General features: G+C 41.5%; 1 protein-coding gene across 1 annotated transcript in view; it reads right to left on the bottom strand.

The window, feature by feature from the left end:
* Positions 1-18,748, bottom strand: part of ALDH9A1 (aldehyde dehydrogenase 9 family member A1) — a 76,884-nt gene that overhangs the window by 19,749 nt on the left and 38,387 nt on the right. The window contains exons 6-8 of the mRNA XM_072128609.1: positions 15,003-15,199; positions 13,618-13,758; positions 11,376-11,564 (exon numbers count right to left, since the gene is read on the bottom strand). Coding sequence (XP_071984710.1) covers positions 11,376-11,564; positions 13,618-13,758; positions 15,003-15,199 — 527 coding nt within the window. The remainder of the gene's footprint in view (positions 1-11,375; positions 11,565-13,617; positions 13,759-15,002; positions 15,200-18,748) is intronic.

Here is an 18,748-nt window from a genome sequence, read left to right as displayed (position 1 = left end):
TATATGTCTCACCCTTCGATTTTCCCTGTTGGCAAAAAGGTCTATTTCCGGGAGGCCCCACCTTTTGGTTATTATGTTGAAGATCTCCCCATTGAGGATCCATTCCCCCTGGTGGATGATACTGCGACTTAAGAAGTCTGCTTGGGTATTCTCTACTCCTCCTATGTATACTGCGTTTAGAGATACCAGGTGTGACTCTGATAACTGGAAAACCTGAGAGGCTATTTGCATGAGGTGTGGACCCCTTGTCCCCCCTTGCTTGTTTATGTAGGCTACTGCCGTAGTATTGTCTGATCTTACTACAATATTTTTGTTTTTCAGAAAAGGCACAGCTGCTTCTAATCCTTTCAAAATGGCCATTAGTTCTTTGCCATTTGAAGAAAAAATTTCTTCTTGAGTGCTCCACTGGCCCTGAAATATTTTTCCCTCTACATGTGCACCCCAACCCCACGGGCTTGCATCCGTTGTGATAATTCTTTCTGGATTTGAAACCCAGGGGAGACCCATCTCTAAGTTTCTTTGATCTAACCACCAGTTTAGGGACTCTAATACTAACCCCGGTATTCCTATTTTGTCTAAGGAAGTAGGATTTTTGTCCCAAACCTGAAGAAAATTCTGTAAAATTCTTATGTGAAACTGAGCCTAGGGAACTGCAGGAATGGTGGCCACTAGACTCCCCAGGAGGGACATACCCCTTCTGATGGTTGTACGCGAGGACCTTATTTTTGTTATACTTTCCCTTATCCTTTCCTGCTTTTCTTGGGGAAGAAAGGATTTTTGGCAATTTGAGTCTAGAAGAACCCCCAGGAAGAGCTTCTGTTGAGATGGGACTCTCTCTGATTTTTCTATTTATTAACCATCTCAGAAATTTTAGAATTTCTTGAACTCTGGTTATTTGGTTTCTTACTGCTTCTTCTGAGGGCCCCACTAAAAGGAAATCGTCCAGGTAAGGTATAAAAAGCCCCTGACCTAACCTTATGAAAGCTGCCATCTCTGAAATAATTTTTGTAAAAACCCTTGGGAGCTATGGCGATACCAAAGGGGAGGGCTCTGTACTGAAAATGTCTTATCCTTTGATCTAACTGAACCGCAAACCTTAGGCATTTCTGATAATCTGGGTGAATCGGTACGTGGTAATAGGAGTCTGTAAGGTCGATTGACGCCATAAAACAACCTGGATATAACAGATTTACCGTTGATTTTAGCGTTTCCATTTTGAAGCTGGGTACCTGTAAATGCCTTTTTAACCCTTTTAGATTTATTATAGTTCTCAAAGCACCACTTGGTTTTTTTACACAAAAAAGAGTGGAGTAGAACGCTAGTCGTTCTTCCTCTATTGGGACTGGGCACAGTACCTTTTTGGAGAGTAACTCGGTTATTTCTGACATCATCATGTTGTCTTTCTCTCCCAATGGAACTTTCGTTATCTTGAATTCTCGAGGAGGAAAATTCTTGAAGTCCAATGTTATCCCTTGAGATATGGAACTGAGAATCCACTGGCTGCTTGAAATGTGACTCCAGGCAGGGAGAAAGTGGGCTAATCTTCCCCCTACCTGAGGCCTTGCGTCATTGTGGCCGAGAGGTGGGTTGCCTGGACTGCGTATATTGTTGGCCAAACAAATAGCCTTTACTTGACTGAGGGGGTCTGGATGGACCTGGTCTGTTCTCTCCATCTCTCCTTTGGTACCTTGATTTACGAAAGGACCGAAAGGATCTGGGTCTACTGGGAGTGGAAGTAGCTGGAAACCCTTCCCCCCGTCTCCTGCTTTTTCCAATAAATCGCCCAGAATGGGACCAAACAAAAAATTACTGTCACAAGGGATGCCGCATAATTTACCCCTAGGGGCTATGTCCCCTGACCAGTTTTTCAACCACAACGCCCTTCTGGCTGAGTTAGACAGTGCTGCGGATCTAGCAGAAAGTCTTAATACATCCACCGAGGCATCTGCTAGAAGAGCCGCCCCTTTCTGAATACCTGCTATAGAGGCTTTTAGGGATTCTCTAGGAACTTTATTCTGGATGTCACCTCCAAGCTGGTCTAACCACATCAAGACTGAGCGGGCCACACAAGTTGCTGCTACTGCTGTTCTGAAGGAAGTGGTCGCATACTCCCATGATTTCTTGAGAAAACCCTCTGCCTTTCTATCCATGGGGTCTTTTAAAGCATTAATATCCTCAAAGGGTAAGGAGGTGCCACGGGAGATCTTAATAATGGAAGCATCTACCTTTGGTGGTGGGCCCCAGGAGGATGTAGCATTTTCCTCAAAGGGGTACTTTCTCTTAATAGCCCTAGGGATATATGACTTTTTATCAGTATTTTTCCATTCTCTGGAGATCAGGGATTGTATGGTATTATGGATTGGAAAGGTACGTCTTTTTCTTTCCGTTAACCCCTCAAACATTATATCTTGGACTGATTTATGGAGTTTCTTCTCCTCTATATCCATAGAGGATCTGACCATTCTTAACAGTCCTTCTGTATCTTCCACTAAGAATAAAGGACGCCCCGATAATTCCTCTTCTGAGACTGAAGAGGCAATCCCTTTTTCTCCCTCTTCCTCTGATAATATTTCCATAGGATTTGCTGAGGAAGGTCATTCTCTATAGGGATAGATCTCTGAGATTAGTCAGTTAGGGATATTATCGATCAGAGATTCCAGCCAGGAAGAAGACTCTTCTGCTACAATCTTTGCAATACATGTGGAGCAGGTACTTTTCATAGTTTGTAGGTAATTTACGATTACATATTTTACAATCCCTGTGATGGGTCTTTTTGGTAGCTTTTTTTGGGGACCTCTTCTCCCTAAAATATTTTTTTTTTTTTTTTTTTTTTTTTATAAAAAACTTTTATCAGTTTAAGAAAACAGAAAAAAAAATATATCATAAAAACACTCACCACCCTGAATTACCGGAGTTGGGGTCCTCAAGGGCTCAGGAGCATCACGTCTTTCTGCCATACTTAAAGAGTGTAAAGAGCACCATCCACCTGTAGCCCGGGCTCTTTTAAAAGATAGGCTCCGCCCCCCCTACTTCCGGTGCCACCTCGTCTCTTCTGGGTTCACATAACTCCAGAAGAGTACCAAAAGAAGAAAAAACTACTTTTAAAAAGGTTACACTCACCCAAGGAGGAGTACTATAACCCCTGGGCTCCCCCTGGGTCTTGCGGCGTGTCCAGGTTCGCAGCCCTGCGGACAGGAAGCACTCCGTCCTTACTTCCGGTCGCGTTCTCTGCTATGCGCCAGAAGTTTGGAAGTGCGCCGGAATGCGCGCGCCCGGTCCTAGATGGAAGCAGCCGGCTGACCACGGGTGCAACTCCCTGAATGGAGGCCTCCACTGGTAAGTAGATTCTTGGACCGCCAACCAGCGGTCCCAAAATAACAAACTAGAGGAGCTCAGGTCCCTTCCAGGGACCGGAAACCACTGAGGCAGGATAGGAGGAGCGCGTTTTTAAGCTCAGGTTTCCTGTCCCTGGGGGCGGATCCCCCTCTGGTCGGTGCCGTCGTGGTGCTGGGGAAAAAAAGTTTTTTGCTCATTAACCCCTTATCACAGACACTAGTTTTCAGCTTAATGACCAGACTTGATTTTTCAAATCTGACAGGTCACGATAATTGGTTGTAACTTAGGAAAGCTTTAACATATCCAGGTGATTTTGATATGGTTTTCTAGTGACACATTGTACTTCATGTTAGTTGTAAAATTTAAGTGACAAGTTTTGTGTTTCGTTCTGAAAAAAAGTGAAAATTTGGCAAAAGTTCATAAAAATTCTTCACTTTCCAAGTTTGAAATGTTCTGCTTTCCAGACAGGAAGTAAAACTACCCAAAAAGCTTGTTCATTAAAATTTCCGGAATGTCTGCTTTATGTTGAGATGATATTTTATGCGTCCTCTCATTTTTCTAGGACGTTATGAGGCACAGAACTTTAGGTGCCATTTTTCTAATTTTCATGAAAATCGCCAAAACTCACATTTTGAAGGACAACTCAGCTTCCAAGTGACTTTGCAAGGCCTAAATAGAAGTAAAACCCCATAAATTACCCCACTATAGAAACTTCACCCCTCAACTTATGTAAAACAACTTTTTTTTTAACATTTTATTCGTTATTTTCATTTACAAAAAAGAGAAGAGCACATAGAAGAAAAAAAAAAAAAAAACGACATGTTTCATGCATGTTGATCAATACATTTAGACTGCAAGAAGGAAGGAAAAGAAAACGAGAGAGAAAAAAAAAAAAAAAAAAAAAAAAAAAAAAGAAAAACAGAAAATGAAAAGTATCTAAAAAATGACAAGAAAAAACAAGGAAAAAGGAAAAGAAACACTGGCTCATCACAGCTATCTAGACCACGTTTCCCAACATTTTAGTGTCTTCTTTTTTTCTATTACGTCTCCGTTACACATATACAATTCATAATCTTTCAGTTTATTCATCCCTAGGATGACATCTTCTATCGAAGGTATGGAGTTACTTTTCCATTTTTTAAAAATTTCTATACGAACTGTAGCACATAGCCTAAAAAAGATTTCTCTATGTTCCTTAGACATTACGATGTCTCCCTCCAGGATATTGAGGAGGAACAACTTCTTTTAAGTATATTAACCCCTTAAGAGTTTCACATGGGTTAAAACAATATGGACCTGCGATTTAGAAACTTTAGAATTTTTGGTGAAAAAAAAAACACTCATTTAGGCCAAAACTGACAATTTCATTATAAAATTAAATAATGAAACGCTCTGCAACGTTTGATGCCCAATTTCTCCCGAGTGTACCGATACCCCATATGAGGAGGTAAACTTTTGTATGAGCGCACGGCTGGGCATAGAATGAAAGCAGCGCCATTCACAGCAGATTTGTATTGTCACAATGTATAGGCTATAAATTTTAATTTTTTTGGTAAAGCAAACATATGAGGCTTATTATTTGCAGGATGAGATACAATGTATAGATAGATAATTCATTTTGGAGGTCTATAGCTTATCCATGAGATTTTATTAACTATTTCAAAGGGGACACAAACAAAATCACCAATTTTTGTTTTGGATTTTTAGCACTTTTTCCCCCGCTCACCGTAACATAAAAAAAATATTATATCTTTATTCTCTGGTTCACTACAATTTCCGTGATACCTTATTTATATAGTTTCTTATCTTAGCTCAATTTTACTGAGCAAAACCAATATTGGAGAATTTTTTAATGTATGTTTTTTTTTTTTTGTTTTTTTTTTACAAATCAACTTTTCAGGGCCATAACTTCTGTATTTTTCTGTTGTCAGATCTGGTTAAGAGCTTATTTTTGCAAAAAAATTTGTTCTTTTTAGTCGTATCTTATTAGGGAACGCAACTTTTTTTGATCACTTTTTAGAACATTTTTTGTGATGGTGTTTGATGAAAAATTGTATATTACGGGAAGATTTTTGTGGGTTTTTTTTTTCTTTTACGTCCCTCACCGAGCGGGTTCAATATTGATTGATTTATTGTACAGATCAATACGGACGCAGTGATACCAAATATGTACTTTTTTGTGTTTTATACACTTTATCTGCATTTTATGTGTAACTGGAGAGATTATGGGACTTTTATTTTAATTTTTTTTTTTTTTTAAACATTTTCCATACTTTGGCTTGAACAAGCCTTCACACTGCAATACACTTGTATTGCAGTGTAGAGTGTAAATAACTGAGTATACAGCCAGGTACTGCCAGGAGAGGAGCCAGCAGGAGGAGCGTGCAGAAGAGCCAGCAGCCTCAGGGCACTCACCGGACCTTGATCCAAACCACAAGGGAAACACTTACACGCAGCATCATGCTTGACCGCGGCGGCTAAGGGGTTAAACACCCGGGATCTGAGTTTTTCCAATCCCGGTGTTAGTGCCATGTCTGGGCTGTGATATCACGCCCGATACCGGCACCAGACTGACCTGATGTCCCTAAATCTTCTTCTGACGCGCCGCTGTAGAAAGGCATCGCGTCAGAAGAAGTACCCTTCATGACCACCGTAAAAAGCCGATAGGGCGGTCGTTAAGGGGTTAATGTACACTCTGCATCCCTTCTTGACAGAAAAAAAACCCCAAAATGTATATATTTTTACTAATCCTTAAAGTGTTTTTCTGCAAACTGTATGCAGGCTTTCACAAGTGTCTTGCACTGAGGAGAAGCTTCCATCGGCACATTCTGCTATAAAGCCCCGACTGGTGGAAGGCTGCAGAGATAGTTGGCTGTTGAACTTTCTCCCATCTCCCGACCAAATCTCTGGAGCTCAGCCACAGTGATCTTGAGATTTTTTTTTTTTTTTAAATTAGATCTCTCTTTTCAAATTTTACACATAAAAAGGGAAAACGAAAAAAAAAAAAAAAAAGAAATAAATAAAAAAGACACCACCCCCACCCTTTCCATCCCAGCCAAAGCTAGAGGCCAATTATGGTACAGCAAGCATGCATGCTACATACGATCAAGTCACCACGCAGGGCTATGAGAACCTTTTACAAAGATTCAACAAATTTTACAGGTTTCAAAAGTACGAAGTATACAGCAATAACATACTGAGATAGCACAATATCCTACCTACGGACCTGAATTGGCTTGCAAAAACCTCTCAATAGCTCAGCGGGGGCCACTTCTGGGGAATCCAACCAGGGGCCCCAAAGTTTTTCAAATTTACCAACTGCCTTTCTTCTTATATATAGCCCTTTCATTGACTAGCAGCACCTCCACCTTTTGAAGAAACTCGCTTTTCATAGGGGAGGTCGACTGGATCCATCTAGCTGCAATTGACTTCCGTGCCATGTATAGCAACCTCCCCACAGAAGTCTTACCTACATGGTCTATGGCAATTTTCTCAGTATATCCTAAAACACACGTAAGTACTGTATATACTTGAGTATAAGCCGAGTTTTTCAGCACAAAAAAATGTGCTGAAAAACCCAAACTCTGCTTATACTCCAGTCAAAAATAAATAAATCAAAACTCACCTTTCCGGTGGCTTCCGTAGGTCTTCTGCGCGATGCGGCTGACATGTGACGTTGCATGTACCTGCCGCCGCTGCAATGGTATTGTGTGTGCCTGCAGCAGACACACACTGATGTCAGCGGTGGCGGTTGATGTCATAACTGTGCGCCACACAGACCTGCCTCTGATGACCCGTGGGGGCCACTGGAAAGGGGAGTTTTTATTTTAAAGCAACTGGCTGCACGACAGGGGCAGGGAGCCAGCTGTACGAAGAGACGAGGACAGGGGCTGGCTGGCTATATACACTGGGGCAGGGGCTGGCTGGCTATATACACTGGGGAGGCTGTGACCAATGCATTTCCCGCCCTCAGCTTATACTCGAGTCAATAGGTTTTTCCAGTTTTTTGTGGTAAAATTAGGGGCCTCGGCTTATACGGTAAGTTCCTAGGGACTGTCACTAACTATCAATCAAGTACAATATGGCTGCCCAAAATGTTTGTATAGTGGGGCAGGCCCACAACATATACTGCATTTGGGCGCAACCCGATATCGAAAAAATGTTGCTGTCCCATATACCCTATGGACTATATACATTTGTGAGAGTCAGTTTGCTTCCCCTAATGAATCAGCTGTCAAGAATACTGTTCCATTGATCATCCGTCATGGGACCTACGTCTCTTTCCCACTTAGTACAAGCATGGCTATGGAAGCTGTCTAGGAATTTGATAAAAGAAGCTGGTATAATAGTGAATTGTGACCCGAGGAATGACCCTCCTTGACTATATATTGGAATAAAGGTCCCCTTGAAACGTCAGAGGCCCCAATCTTGTTTGGGCTTCAAAGGCATGCTTCAATTGGAGATAACGAAAGAAGGTCTGATTATGAGCTGGGATAGTTTCCTCTAGCTGCTGGAATGTTTTAATATGGGAGTTGTCCACTAGTTCTGAGAGCTTAGTCCGTCCAATCCCTTCCCAAAAGGTTGCACATTCTAGGTTTACCCCACAATTTATGAACCAGAGTCAATGTGCTCAGGGACATTCTTCCAGGTTTACATTTTCCAGCTTCTAATGCCTGCAACAGGTTCTTAATATGTAGATGGCACTTAATCATCAGAGAAATCATAAATCGGCTGTCTCAGTTACTCCCCACCCCTGAAGATGCGGTGTCTGCACCGCTAGATAATAGATCCAAGGGTTAGGTAGCACTAGTCTTCCTTCCACTTTAGTGGGTCGTAGAGTCTCCAACCGTATTCTAGGGTGGCCTTACTTCAGATCAGATTCCTGAACAGTGCATTAATTTTGATAAATCTGGAAAGGAGATAGCCAAACTGTTGCATTATGTAAAAGGTACAAAAGCTGGGGCATTATTACCATTTTGTTAAGATTAACACCCAATGACAGGTAACGGTAATTTGCACAAAGCTTTACCTTAGTCTTGACAGGGTCCAATCGCGGGGTAAGATTTAATTCCTCAAAGTCCGATGTGCGCGCTGAAACCTTTATTCTCAAGTACTTAAATGAAGTTACAATAGGGATGAGGGAAGATTACATTATAGCCGAAGCAGAAGAATAGCCGCGCATTGTCTGCGTATAGCCCACTTTTATTATGCATCTGGCCATATTTAAACCCCTTAATCTCTGATGAGTTGTGTACTGCCGCATCCAAAGGCTCAATAGCCATTGCGAAAAGCAACGGAGACAGGGGACAGCCCGGCCTTGTGCCAAAGAACAATGCAAATGGTTCAGATAATGCAACATTTGCCTAAATTCGCCTTTAGCAGCAGAGTTCAGTACTTCAACCCAAGAGATAAAGTTAGGTCCGAACCCCATAGCCTCCCACAAAAATACCCACTCTATACTATTGAACGCGTTTCTCCTCCCTACGTTATCAGACAGGATTTGCAGGCTGAGAAACAATCTCCTAATATTGATAGAAGTGGATTTCTGAGACATAAATCCGGTTTGGTCCTCATGTTATCATTGGCCAATTGTTTGATTAAGGCTATTACATCTATAATACAATGTTAACAATGATATGGGCCTGTGTGAATCTGGCAATAGAGGGTCCTTGCCCTCCTTTGGCAGTACCACTATGATGGCTTCCTGCATTGATGGAGGGAGCGAGCCCTTTACAAAAGCATCCTCTAGTAAATGAGGAAGAAGGGCCTCCCCATATTGCTTGTACACCTCAGCTGGTAGGCCATCCACCCCAGAAGCCTCATCATTCACCATGGCTCCCGCCACTGCTACCAACTCCTCCAAAGTCAGCAGTTGCTCCAACATTTCTCCATCCTCCGCCGATAGTTTAGGAAGAGCCAGCGCACTGAGGAAACCTAGAATATTCTCATCTGAGGACTGTATCTTTGATTGGTAGTGCGAGGTATAAAAGCCTTCTAGCACTTCCATTATTCCTGCTGTATCACAGTGTATTTGCCCACTGCGATCCCTTAAAACTTATGTGGGAAACCCCCTGCTGCGCCCTTGTAATCACCAACAAGAGGTGCCCCACTCCCCCCCCCCCTTCTTCAAACAAGCATTGTTTGGCAAACATATTAGCTACCTCTAACAGGTGGGTGTTTAAAGAGGATTGTTCTTCCCGAAACCTGTTCTGCGTACCAGAACTTGAAGCCCCCCACAAACGCCACTTCTGACATTTCCATTTCCCTATATACCGCAGTATCAAGGACACAAGACAGAGTTTTAGTGACACTAATATTCTTCATCACCAGACCTCTTATATGTCCCTTAAAGGGCATCTACCACCAGGATGAATGACTGTATGCAAATGAGTCTGTGGGGCTCCGTGTTCCATAAACGCCTATGGAGTCTGGAGCCCCTCAGGGTAATTTACATACAGTTCATGATAGATGCCCTTGTGTTTCCCATACATTGGATAGGCACTCTGAGCCCGCATTCTCCTCACCAAATCGATGCATCCCTGTTCCTATTGTATCGAGTGGTTTGGAAACAGACAGCCAGAAAGGATTGAGGCGCCACAATCTATTCACCACCCTAGGGGCATCATAAATAGACAATGAAGTCAGTACGGGGGAAATGGTCAGACAGGGATAGGGGAAGATACTGCACCTCTCCCACCATAGCCATCGCCATTGAGTTCCAAAGGACCAAATCAATGCAGGACAGTGAAGAAAAAAAGTAGAGGAGCAGCATGAATACAGTCTCTCCTGCAGGTGCTGACGTCTCCAAACATCTAACAAATTAACCTCCCGAAGTAGAGAACCAAATGAAGTCACCCCCTGTGCCGACTGTCCCTGGAAAACTCTGCATCCAAGTCATAATGAGGTATGTTATTGAAATCTCCAACCATCAAGCACAGCACCAATATTCGCTGGAGTACCACGCTGAAGTAGGGAGGGGGAAAAACTCCCAGACTTTTTGTGGGGTCCGAGAGGACCGTGACATTCCAGCTAACCACAGGAATATATGTAGCCATGTGAGGGATTGGATGTTATGCATGAAAAGAATTATGCTTTTTTTTTTATTTTCATAAATATTGTAGCCTTGGTTTACCGCTGTGCTTTGCCACGTTTGGCATTTTGTGGGTCCAGATTGGTGGGGTTGGCATTTGAGTAGTATATCCTTTGTTAGGGCCGTAGTTTACTGGGATTCCGGGGCTGTGGGTGGATAATAGACCAAAGACTTGGGGGAGCTCTACACGTCTTACAGAATGCTTGGCTAGGCCACCCCGCCTTGGGGTTCTTCTTTACCTCTCTCACAAAGGCTCCTCTCCCACAATTGCTTAGTTTGGCTGAATGGCCAGGTCGAGAGTTGTGGTTGTCCCAAACGTTTAAAGATTATGGAGGTCACTGGGCTCTTAGGAACCATGAGCGCTGCAGAATTTTTTTTTAACCTTGGCCAGATCTGTGCCTTGCCACAATTCTGTGTCTGAGCTACTTGGGCAGTTCCTTAGAACGCATGATTCTCATGTGCTTGGACGTGCACTGTGAGGTTTTATTAAGACAGGTGTGTGCCTTTCCTAATCAAGTCCAATCAGTTTAATTAAACACAGCTGGACTCCATTAAAGAAAAGGATCTCAATGCGAATAAGAAGGAAATGGACAGCAAGCAAGTTAAATATGAAGGTCTGAATACTTATGACCATGTGATTTGAGTTTTCTTGCTTAAATAATTTCGCAAAATATCTACATATATGTTTTTCCCTGTCAAGGTAGGGTGGAGAGTGTACATTAATGAGCAAAAAAATTTAAAAATAAATTACTTATTGATCTTACCAATTGGCTGCAATGAAACAAAGGAGGAAAAATTAAAAAGAATTTCTATTCAAGACAATTTAAGGAGTTGAATAAGGCACAAGGCGTTGTGATGTTAGAATGGCGAAGACAGTCTAAACAGTAGTTTTTTTTTTTTTTTAAATATCCCCCCCCGTTTCCATATGCATTCTACCATTTTCACTTACTTGTTCTTTTGCGCCTTTAATAAAAGCGAAGACTTTCTCCAGTTGAGGGCGGTTAATAAGTGGTCCCATCCTAGTGTCTTCCAAGAGAGGGTCTCCAATTTTAATTTTTTTAACTTTCTTTACCACTTCTTCAGTAAATTTCTGCAATATGTTGCTTTGAACAAAAACACGAGTGCCATTGCAACATACCTAATAAACAACACCAAAATTAAATACTTGTTAGATTCATAAATTTTATTGGATGTCTGAATACTGCAGTTACATTGTCAGGTGGCATGGCCATTTGGAAATGTTGGTTGGCTTTCCTAACATTTCTTTTAAAAAAAAAAAAAAAACACACCACACACACTACCACAAAGGAATACACTAACAGAGGGATTTTTGATGGTATTTTAACCTTACCTGATTAACTAATAACGTTATCTACTCTTTATGCATATAAACTTCAGAGGCTACTGGGGTGTGGAGTAGCCTGGCAGAGGGCTGTGGAATACACTACGCACTTGTGCCCACTATAGTCTTACCTCTGTCTTAACTATTCAGCCATGCTCACGCATGTACAGAAACTTCTTCCACTTTTTGGCAGTGAGCCAAAGAGTGCTGTGGGACCGCTAACGGAGGTGAGACTTAAGAGGCTACTGGGGCGTGGTGTAGCCTTAGCACCCCCTTAGCTGGGCCAGGCTACTCCACACCCCAGTAGCCACTGAAGTGAATCTGCATAAAGGATAGATAACGTTTTTAGTTAGTAAGGTATGGTTAAAAGTTTAGGTAAAGGCAGTTTAGCGCTTAGTAGATACCACCTACCATCAGGTGTCTACCATCAGGAACACCTCAGTTGGTGTAAAAGTTAACCCCCATCCACAGAATAGGCTAACTTACTGATCGGTGGTGGTCTCGGTGATATAATCCTTGGGGGTCACGAGAATGGGGGGGGGGGGGTCACCCAATTCTTAGCTTGAGAGGAAGAGAGCAGTCGGTCGCATATGCTCTATTCATTTCTATGTTGCTGACAACGATTACTGCGGCAATATTCAGGAATCTCTGTGAGCACCACAAAGATGAATAGAGCACAGCTAGTAGTTTAGAACTTTCTACCAATAAAAATTCAAATGAACTCATAAATCTCAACTAATCATCTGTTCTGTAGGCAGCGCAGAAGATATCCCCTTTTAACTTTTGTGCAAATTTCAATTTTGATTAGTGGCTAATTGTGCCAGCAGATATGGTCTTTCCAATGTTAAGAGAGTACGGGCGGTCCCCTACTTAAGAACACCCGACTTACATACGACCCATAGTTACAAACGGACCTCTGGATATTGGTAATTTATTGTACTTTAGTCCTAGGCTACAATAAACAGCTGTAACAGTTATCACAGGTGTCTGTAATGAGGCTTTAGTGTTAATATTGATTCTTATGACAACCCAACATTTTTAAAATCCAATTTTCACAGAGACCAAAAAAAAGTTCTGGCTGGGATTACAATGATAAAATATACAGTTCCGACTTACATACAAACTCAATTTAAGAACAAACCTACAGACCCTATCTTGTATGTAACCCGGGGACTGCCTGTACTGTGCTTATGACAGACCAGATTGGTTCTAGCTATTCCTCACAGTTTATTCAATAATTAAAGATGCTCAAATGGATAAAGTAATAGTTTTAAATTGCACGTTCTTTCCGCTGCTTTCTCTCAAAAACGTACACCGGTAATATGTTACCACATGTGAAAGGTTTCATTAAATCTAGCCAAAACTTTTTTTTATCATAAGTCTGTACATTATGATGAATCAGTTTCTTTCTTAAATCTGTTACAATAAGAAAGGTCTACACTCAGGTAATCAAAACCCAATGTCCAATTGACGTTCTCGGTTTCACCACCACATCCCACATTTTCCACAGGATGTATCGTGGAACTAGGCCACAGCTAGTCAGCGCTGTATGCTGCTCTCTGGTGCGGATTGAGGGAACAAGCAAGCTCAAGGAGAGCAAGCTACTGTAGGGTTTGGAAGGCAAGGTAAACAGGATTGAATTGCAAAATTCTCATTCTGTATGGGGCAGCTCAGAGGCTTTTCAGACCCCCAATCATACTGTTAAAAATATTTATCCCCTCTTAATGATAAAGGAAATATAAAGGGGTTTTAAGTGTCTTAACTTCCGACACCTTGAATGCTAAATAACAAAAAGTGTATATAAAAATTAAAACGTAAGTAAGTGATTCATATGCAATGAAGATCTTACTTGTCCCTGAGTGAGAAAATTTGCCATCATAGCTCCATTCACAGCATTTTCCAAATCGCTATCTGAAAAGATAATAAGAGGAGACTTTCCTCCTAGCTCCAAAGTCACAGGTTTAATACCTTTGGAGGCCATTTCCATGATCTGAAAGAGACAAGGTTATTAATTGCTTAGTGTTACCATTTAAATGGATATAGATGTACAACAAATGCTGCAGCCAACTACAAGATAATATATAAATATATATATTCTCTGTCTATCTCTCTATCAAATAAATACTTTCCAATACTGTACATGCTTATTGGCCATCAAATTAATTCAATACATATATTAGGAGTAGAGCAGAAATTTGAATGTACCCAGACTTTTATCCATTGGTTTGCCATTAGATATTGTTGAAAAGACAAGAAAAGAATAACGCAAGAAAAAACAAGATCCAAAAATTCCAAGTGACATAAGAATGTAGGACGAGGAGACTGTAAAAATGAATAAAAAGTTGGCAAAGTAGAAAATTAGAGAAAAAAAAATGAATAAATTACATCAGCATGATAGATGTACATTCATTCCCTTCGTGGATTAGGATCCTATGGTCAAGCTCCCAAACACCAGACAAAGTTAAAAGGAAACCTACCATCACGGATCTACCTAATAAGTCAGATTCGACGGCAGGTTGCTTTACTAGGAACAAGTCCTATACTTTTTATTTTACAATCTTGAGTGGCAGGTATCTTGATAAAAAGTTTACCTTATATATGCAAATTACATAGAGGCTACATGGGTGTACAGTAGCCACGTCATGGAGCGGAACCCCACACCCCAGTAGCCTCTTTTGTAGCCCTCCTGGAGCTTCACACAGTCATCCATGAAGCCGATGTGTCTGCGCGGCTTCTGCTCCAAAGCAGGGGGCTATTGCACAGACCCATTGGCTTCTCGGATGAGTGCATACAGCTCCAGAGAGCTGCACTCTGAACATAGGGTAGGAGGGCCACAAAGAGCCCAGTAGCCTCTTTTTATCAAGAGATCGGCAACTCAAGATGAAATAAAAAGTATAGGACTTCCTAGTAAAGAAACTTGCCATCGGATCTACCTTATGAGAAGTTTCCCTGATTGTAGGTGTCCTTTAAAGAACAATACCAGATCTTTATGCATAGAATAATAAGGACCAGATTTGAGAGATAAAAAAAAGAAGATCAAAATACTTATGAATGAATTGAGTAATGAATTGCATTTCAAGATCTGATATTCTTTAAAATCTAATTTTGGCAGTAACCAAAGAAACATTTCCCACTTCAATGCATAGATCTAAAGAGTTGAAAAATGACCATGTTGGGGACTGAATTAGACCTATAAGAAATGTATTAAAAATTAAATTCCTAAAAAATAAATACCTTGGAGCCAGTAGGAACACTGCCAGTGAAGGATATTTTCGCCACATCTGGATGCTTAGAAAGAAACTCCCCAGTGGATGCTCCTCCCTGTACCACATTAAAGAGGCCTGGAGGGGCCCCTGCCTCCCTGAAGATCTCAGCAAGCAAAACTACTGTGATTGGAGTGAAGGGAGACGGTTTGTATACCATAGCATTTCCTAGGAAGCAAATGTAATATGTAAGTAGATCAATAAGCTGATCAATAACTATAAATTTTATATTGTTAAATATCAGCGTAGGTACATTTTTTTTATATTATTAATTTTTTCATTTTACAAAAAATTTTACAATCTTCAATAACCATATAATGTCTCTAAAAAACTTGCATCTTAAAACCTTACATTACAACAGTTTTTGGGTTTACAATGTTCAACAAATCACAAAGTTTCCTAGAAAAAAAAGCCACATCACTTAATCTAATAAATATTATTCTGTAAATTACTACAATTCATGATAGAAAAATACCAAGTTTAATATACTATGCAAGGAAATTAGTGTCATTAGAATACCTATAAACCCCATGATACACAATACAGGTTAGTATAAAGGATAGTGTATTCCATCCAAACCCCAACCCAACCCGCCCCAACCCCCCCCCCCTCCCAAAATGTCAACAAAAGAAGAAAAAAAAAAAAAAAAGGGGATGACCCGTGCCTCTCTCTCACCCCCACCCCCATCAGCAACTCACACTCCTCCCATCATCAGTATCTCTTCCCGACAGAATTTAGCATCAATCCATAACTTCCAGTCTCTCCTTATTTTTCCCCATCTTGATCCACCTCCCAGCATACTCGCGAAGCCTTCGGCTAGAATGGTGTTATTCATAGTTCTCTGCCACATCCCTATTGTCGGGCAGTCCTTAGCAGTCCATTTCCTTATCAAACAAAACTTAGCCACTATTAGCAATTTAACCAGGACGTGGTGTCTAACTTTCTTGCATTTTGCGATGTCTAATATACCCAACACACAAGTCTGAAGTGAGTCTGGTATATCGACCTCGAAGACCCTTTCAATATCCTCCAATACCACTCCCCAGAAAGGCCTAATCCTCGGACAGAACCATAGCGTATGTACATCATCGGCTTTTTCCATGCCGCACCAATTACAACAAACAGTCCTTCTGCCGAATCTGGAAAGGACTTTCGGGGAGTAGTATATTCGATTTAGTGTGAACAAATGGGCAAGCCGCTGACCTAGGACCACAAGGACCCTGGTTACATCCCCAAGTAGCCTTTTCCAGGTACCTTCCTCAATGATGCCCACCTCTCGAATCCATTTATCTTTTATTTTCAGCAAGTTATTATACTGATTGTTCACTGGAAGAAGCCGTAAGAGCTTTTTGCTCTTAATTTTGAGGCCCAACCATCCCTGGAGATACTCCAGGATTGGATGGGGCTCCCCGGCGCCACCCGACGCCTCCTTCACCACGATTTTAACTGCATATAAATATAGTAACCAGATCCATGTATCCCGAATTCCTCCTGTAATTGCCAAAAGGGTTTGAGAACACCGTTATTAAAAATTTGTTTTGACATATATCACATTCTTCTCAACCCATGGTTTAGCATTGGAATCTGGCACCTTCAAAGTCTTATTGCCCCAAATAGGGGTAATGGCAGAGATTCCCTCGATGTTAAATTTAACCTTTAGTTCTTCCCAAACTCCAGCCATGAGCTTCAGAGTGGGCAGTGAACTGTCTTTTTTGAGGCACTTCCAGATCCCGGTCTCAAGTAGTTCTCACACATTATAATTGTACGGTTTCAACTCAAATTTACAGTGGGTGGCTAAGGTGAAATTGCACTTTATTATGTCTCAGATAAAGTATGTTTTGGTTTGGGACAACTTCAAATCCGGCAATCCAACCCCGCCCCTTTCATAAGGTTGTTTAAGTACTGCCATCTTAAGGCGAGGTTGCTTGCCTCGCCATACCAAATCGGCCAATAGGCTTTCAATGATCTTAAAGATTTTATTCGTAATCATTACCAGAGAGGCCGCTAAGGCATATAGCAGCTTAGGGAGCACTATCATCTTGACCACCGCTATTCTTCCCATCATATTTAATGGAAGTTTTTTCCACACCTGAACTCTCTTCCTCAGGTCAGCTACCACTGGAAGAATGTTTTTAACTACATAATCCTTTAAGTTGTCTGAGATATTAATACCCAAATATTTTACCGTTTGGCCCCTATCAATAGTGACCAGTTGCTGTGGAGGAACTACTTCCGCTATGTCTAGGGGCATCCATGCCGATTTATGCCAATTAATGCGTAATCCGGAAAATTTCCCGAAGTCCCCAAACACCCCAAAGACACTTTCAATTGACCTGTATTCTCCCAAGTATAGCAGAACGTCGTCGGCATATAATGAAATTTTTTCATGCATACCCTCATATCTAAACCCGACGATGTCATGATCTTGTCTTATTTTACATGCCAGCGGCTCCATAGTAATTGCAAAAAGGAGTGGGGAGAGTGGGCATCCTTGCCGGGAACCTCTACTTAGATTAAAGGGTCTGGAGACTTTCCCATTAATTAGTATTCTTGCTGTTGGGTCAGAATATAGGAGTGTCACCCAGGAAATAAACTTCTGGCCAAAACCCATTCTTTCCAATGATTGCCATAAAAATTTCCATTCCAGGGTATCAAATGCCGAGAGACATCCAAAAACATGAGAGCGCTGTCCAGGATTGGATGGCAGGACCTGCATGTTTAAGAAAAGCCTGCGAAGATTATCCAATGTCGAGCCTCCCGGCATGAAGCCATTTTGGTCCACGTGTACCACCTCCCTAATTACGGTCTTCAATCTTTCAGATAAAACGTTGACAAGTAACTTGTTGTCGACATTAATAAGGGAGATGGGCCGATAGGCCTCAACTTTACGTCTATCTTTATCAGGTTTTGGTATTAAGAGTAATGAGGGCCTCACTCCCTAGAGAAAGGGTGTCTTCCCCCTTCAATGAGAAATTCTAGACCTCAACCAACTGCCCCAAAAGTTCTTCCTTATATAGATCATAAAATTCAAAGGGAATGCCATCCAATCCCGGCGTGCTGCCCCTCGTTGAACTGGCCAACACCCGTTGGACCTCCTCCACACTAATTTCCCTGTCAAGGGCATCTCTCCCCTCCCTGGAAACCTGTGGGATAATACAACCACCCAAATACTCTACTCATCCCAGATCTCATCATCACAAAGAGATATAGCAAAGGTCCTCATAATAGGCAGTAAAAATTTCCTGGATCTCCTCAGGGATGGTCGTAAACCCACCTCCAGGTTTCTCAACACCCATTATGTGCGTGTTCTCCCTATTGTCTCTGACCAGGTTGGCGAGCATCTTTCCAGAGGTGTTAGCATGAATACATCCTTTCCTGGCCTGTGCTGAGATTTTCCTATCTGCCTGTATCTTAATCAGATCAGTATAACATGCGCGCGTATCCTCCCAATTTTGTCTATTCAATGCCGTGGGTAGCTTAAGAAATTCTTGTTCCATTTTCTTAACCCTCTCTTCCAGTTCCGTCAAACCACCATTTAAGTGTTTTTTATACCTACAAAGTTGAGCTTTATATTCCCCCCGAATGAAGGCCTTAGCAGTGTCCCATACAATATCCTTTTCAGCTGACACCTTATTTGTCAAGAAGAAATTAACCAAATTATTAGTGAACCATTGTTTACCTAAAATCCCTAACCATGTTGGTGCAATTCTTATTTTA

The sequence above is a fragment of the Engystomops pustulosus genome, chromosome 10 (genome assembly GCF_040894005.1).
Source record: "Engystomops pustulosus chromosome 10, aEngPut4.maternal, whole genome shotgun sequence".
Taxonomy (NCBI): domain Eukaryota; kingdom Metazoa; phylum Chordata; class Amphibia; order Anura; family Leptodactylidae; genus Engystomops; species Engystomops pustulosus.
This window is presented reverse-complemented; position numbering and strand designations above follow the sequence as displayed.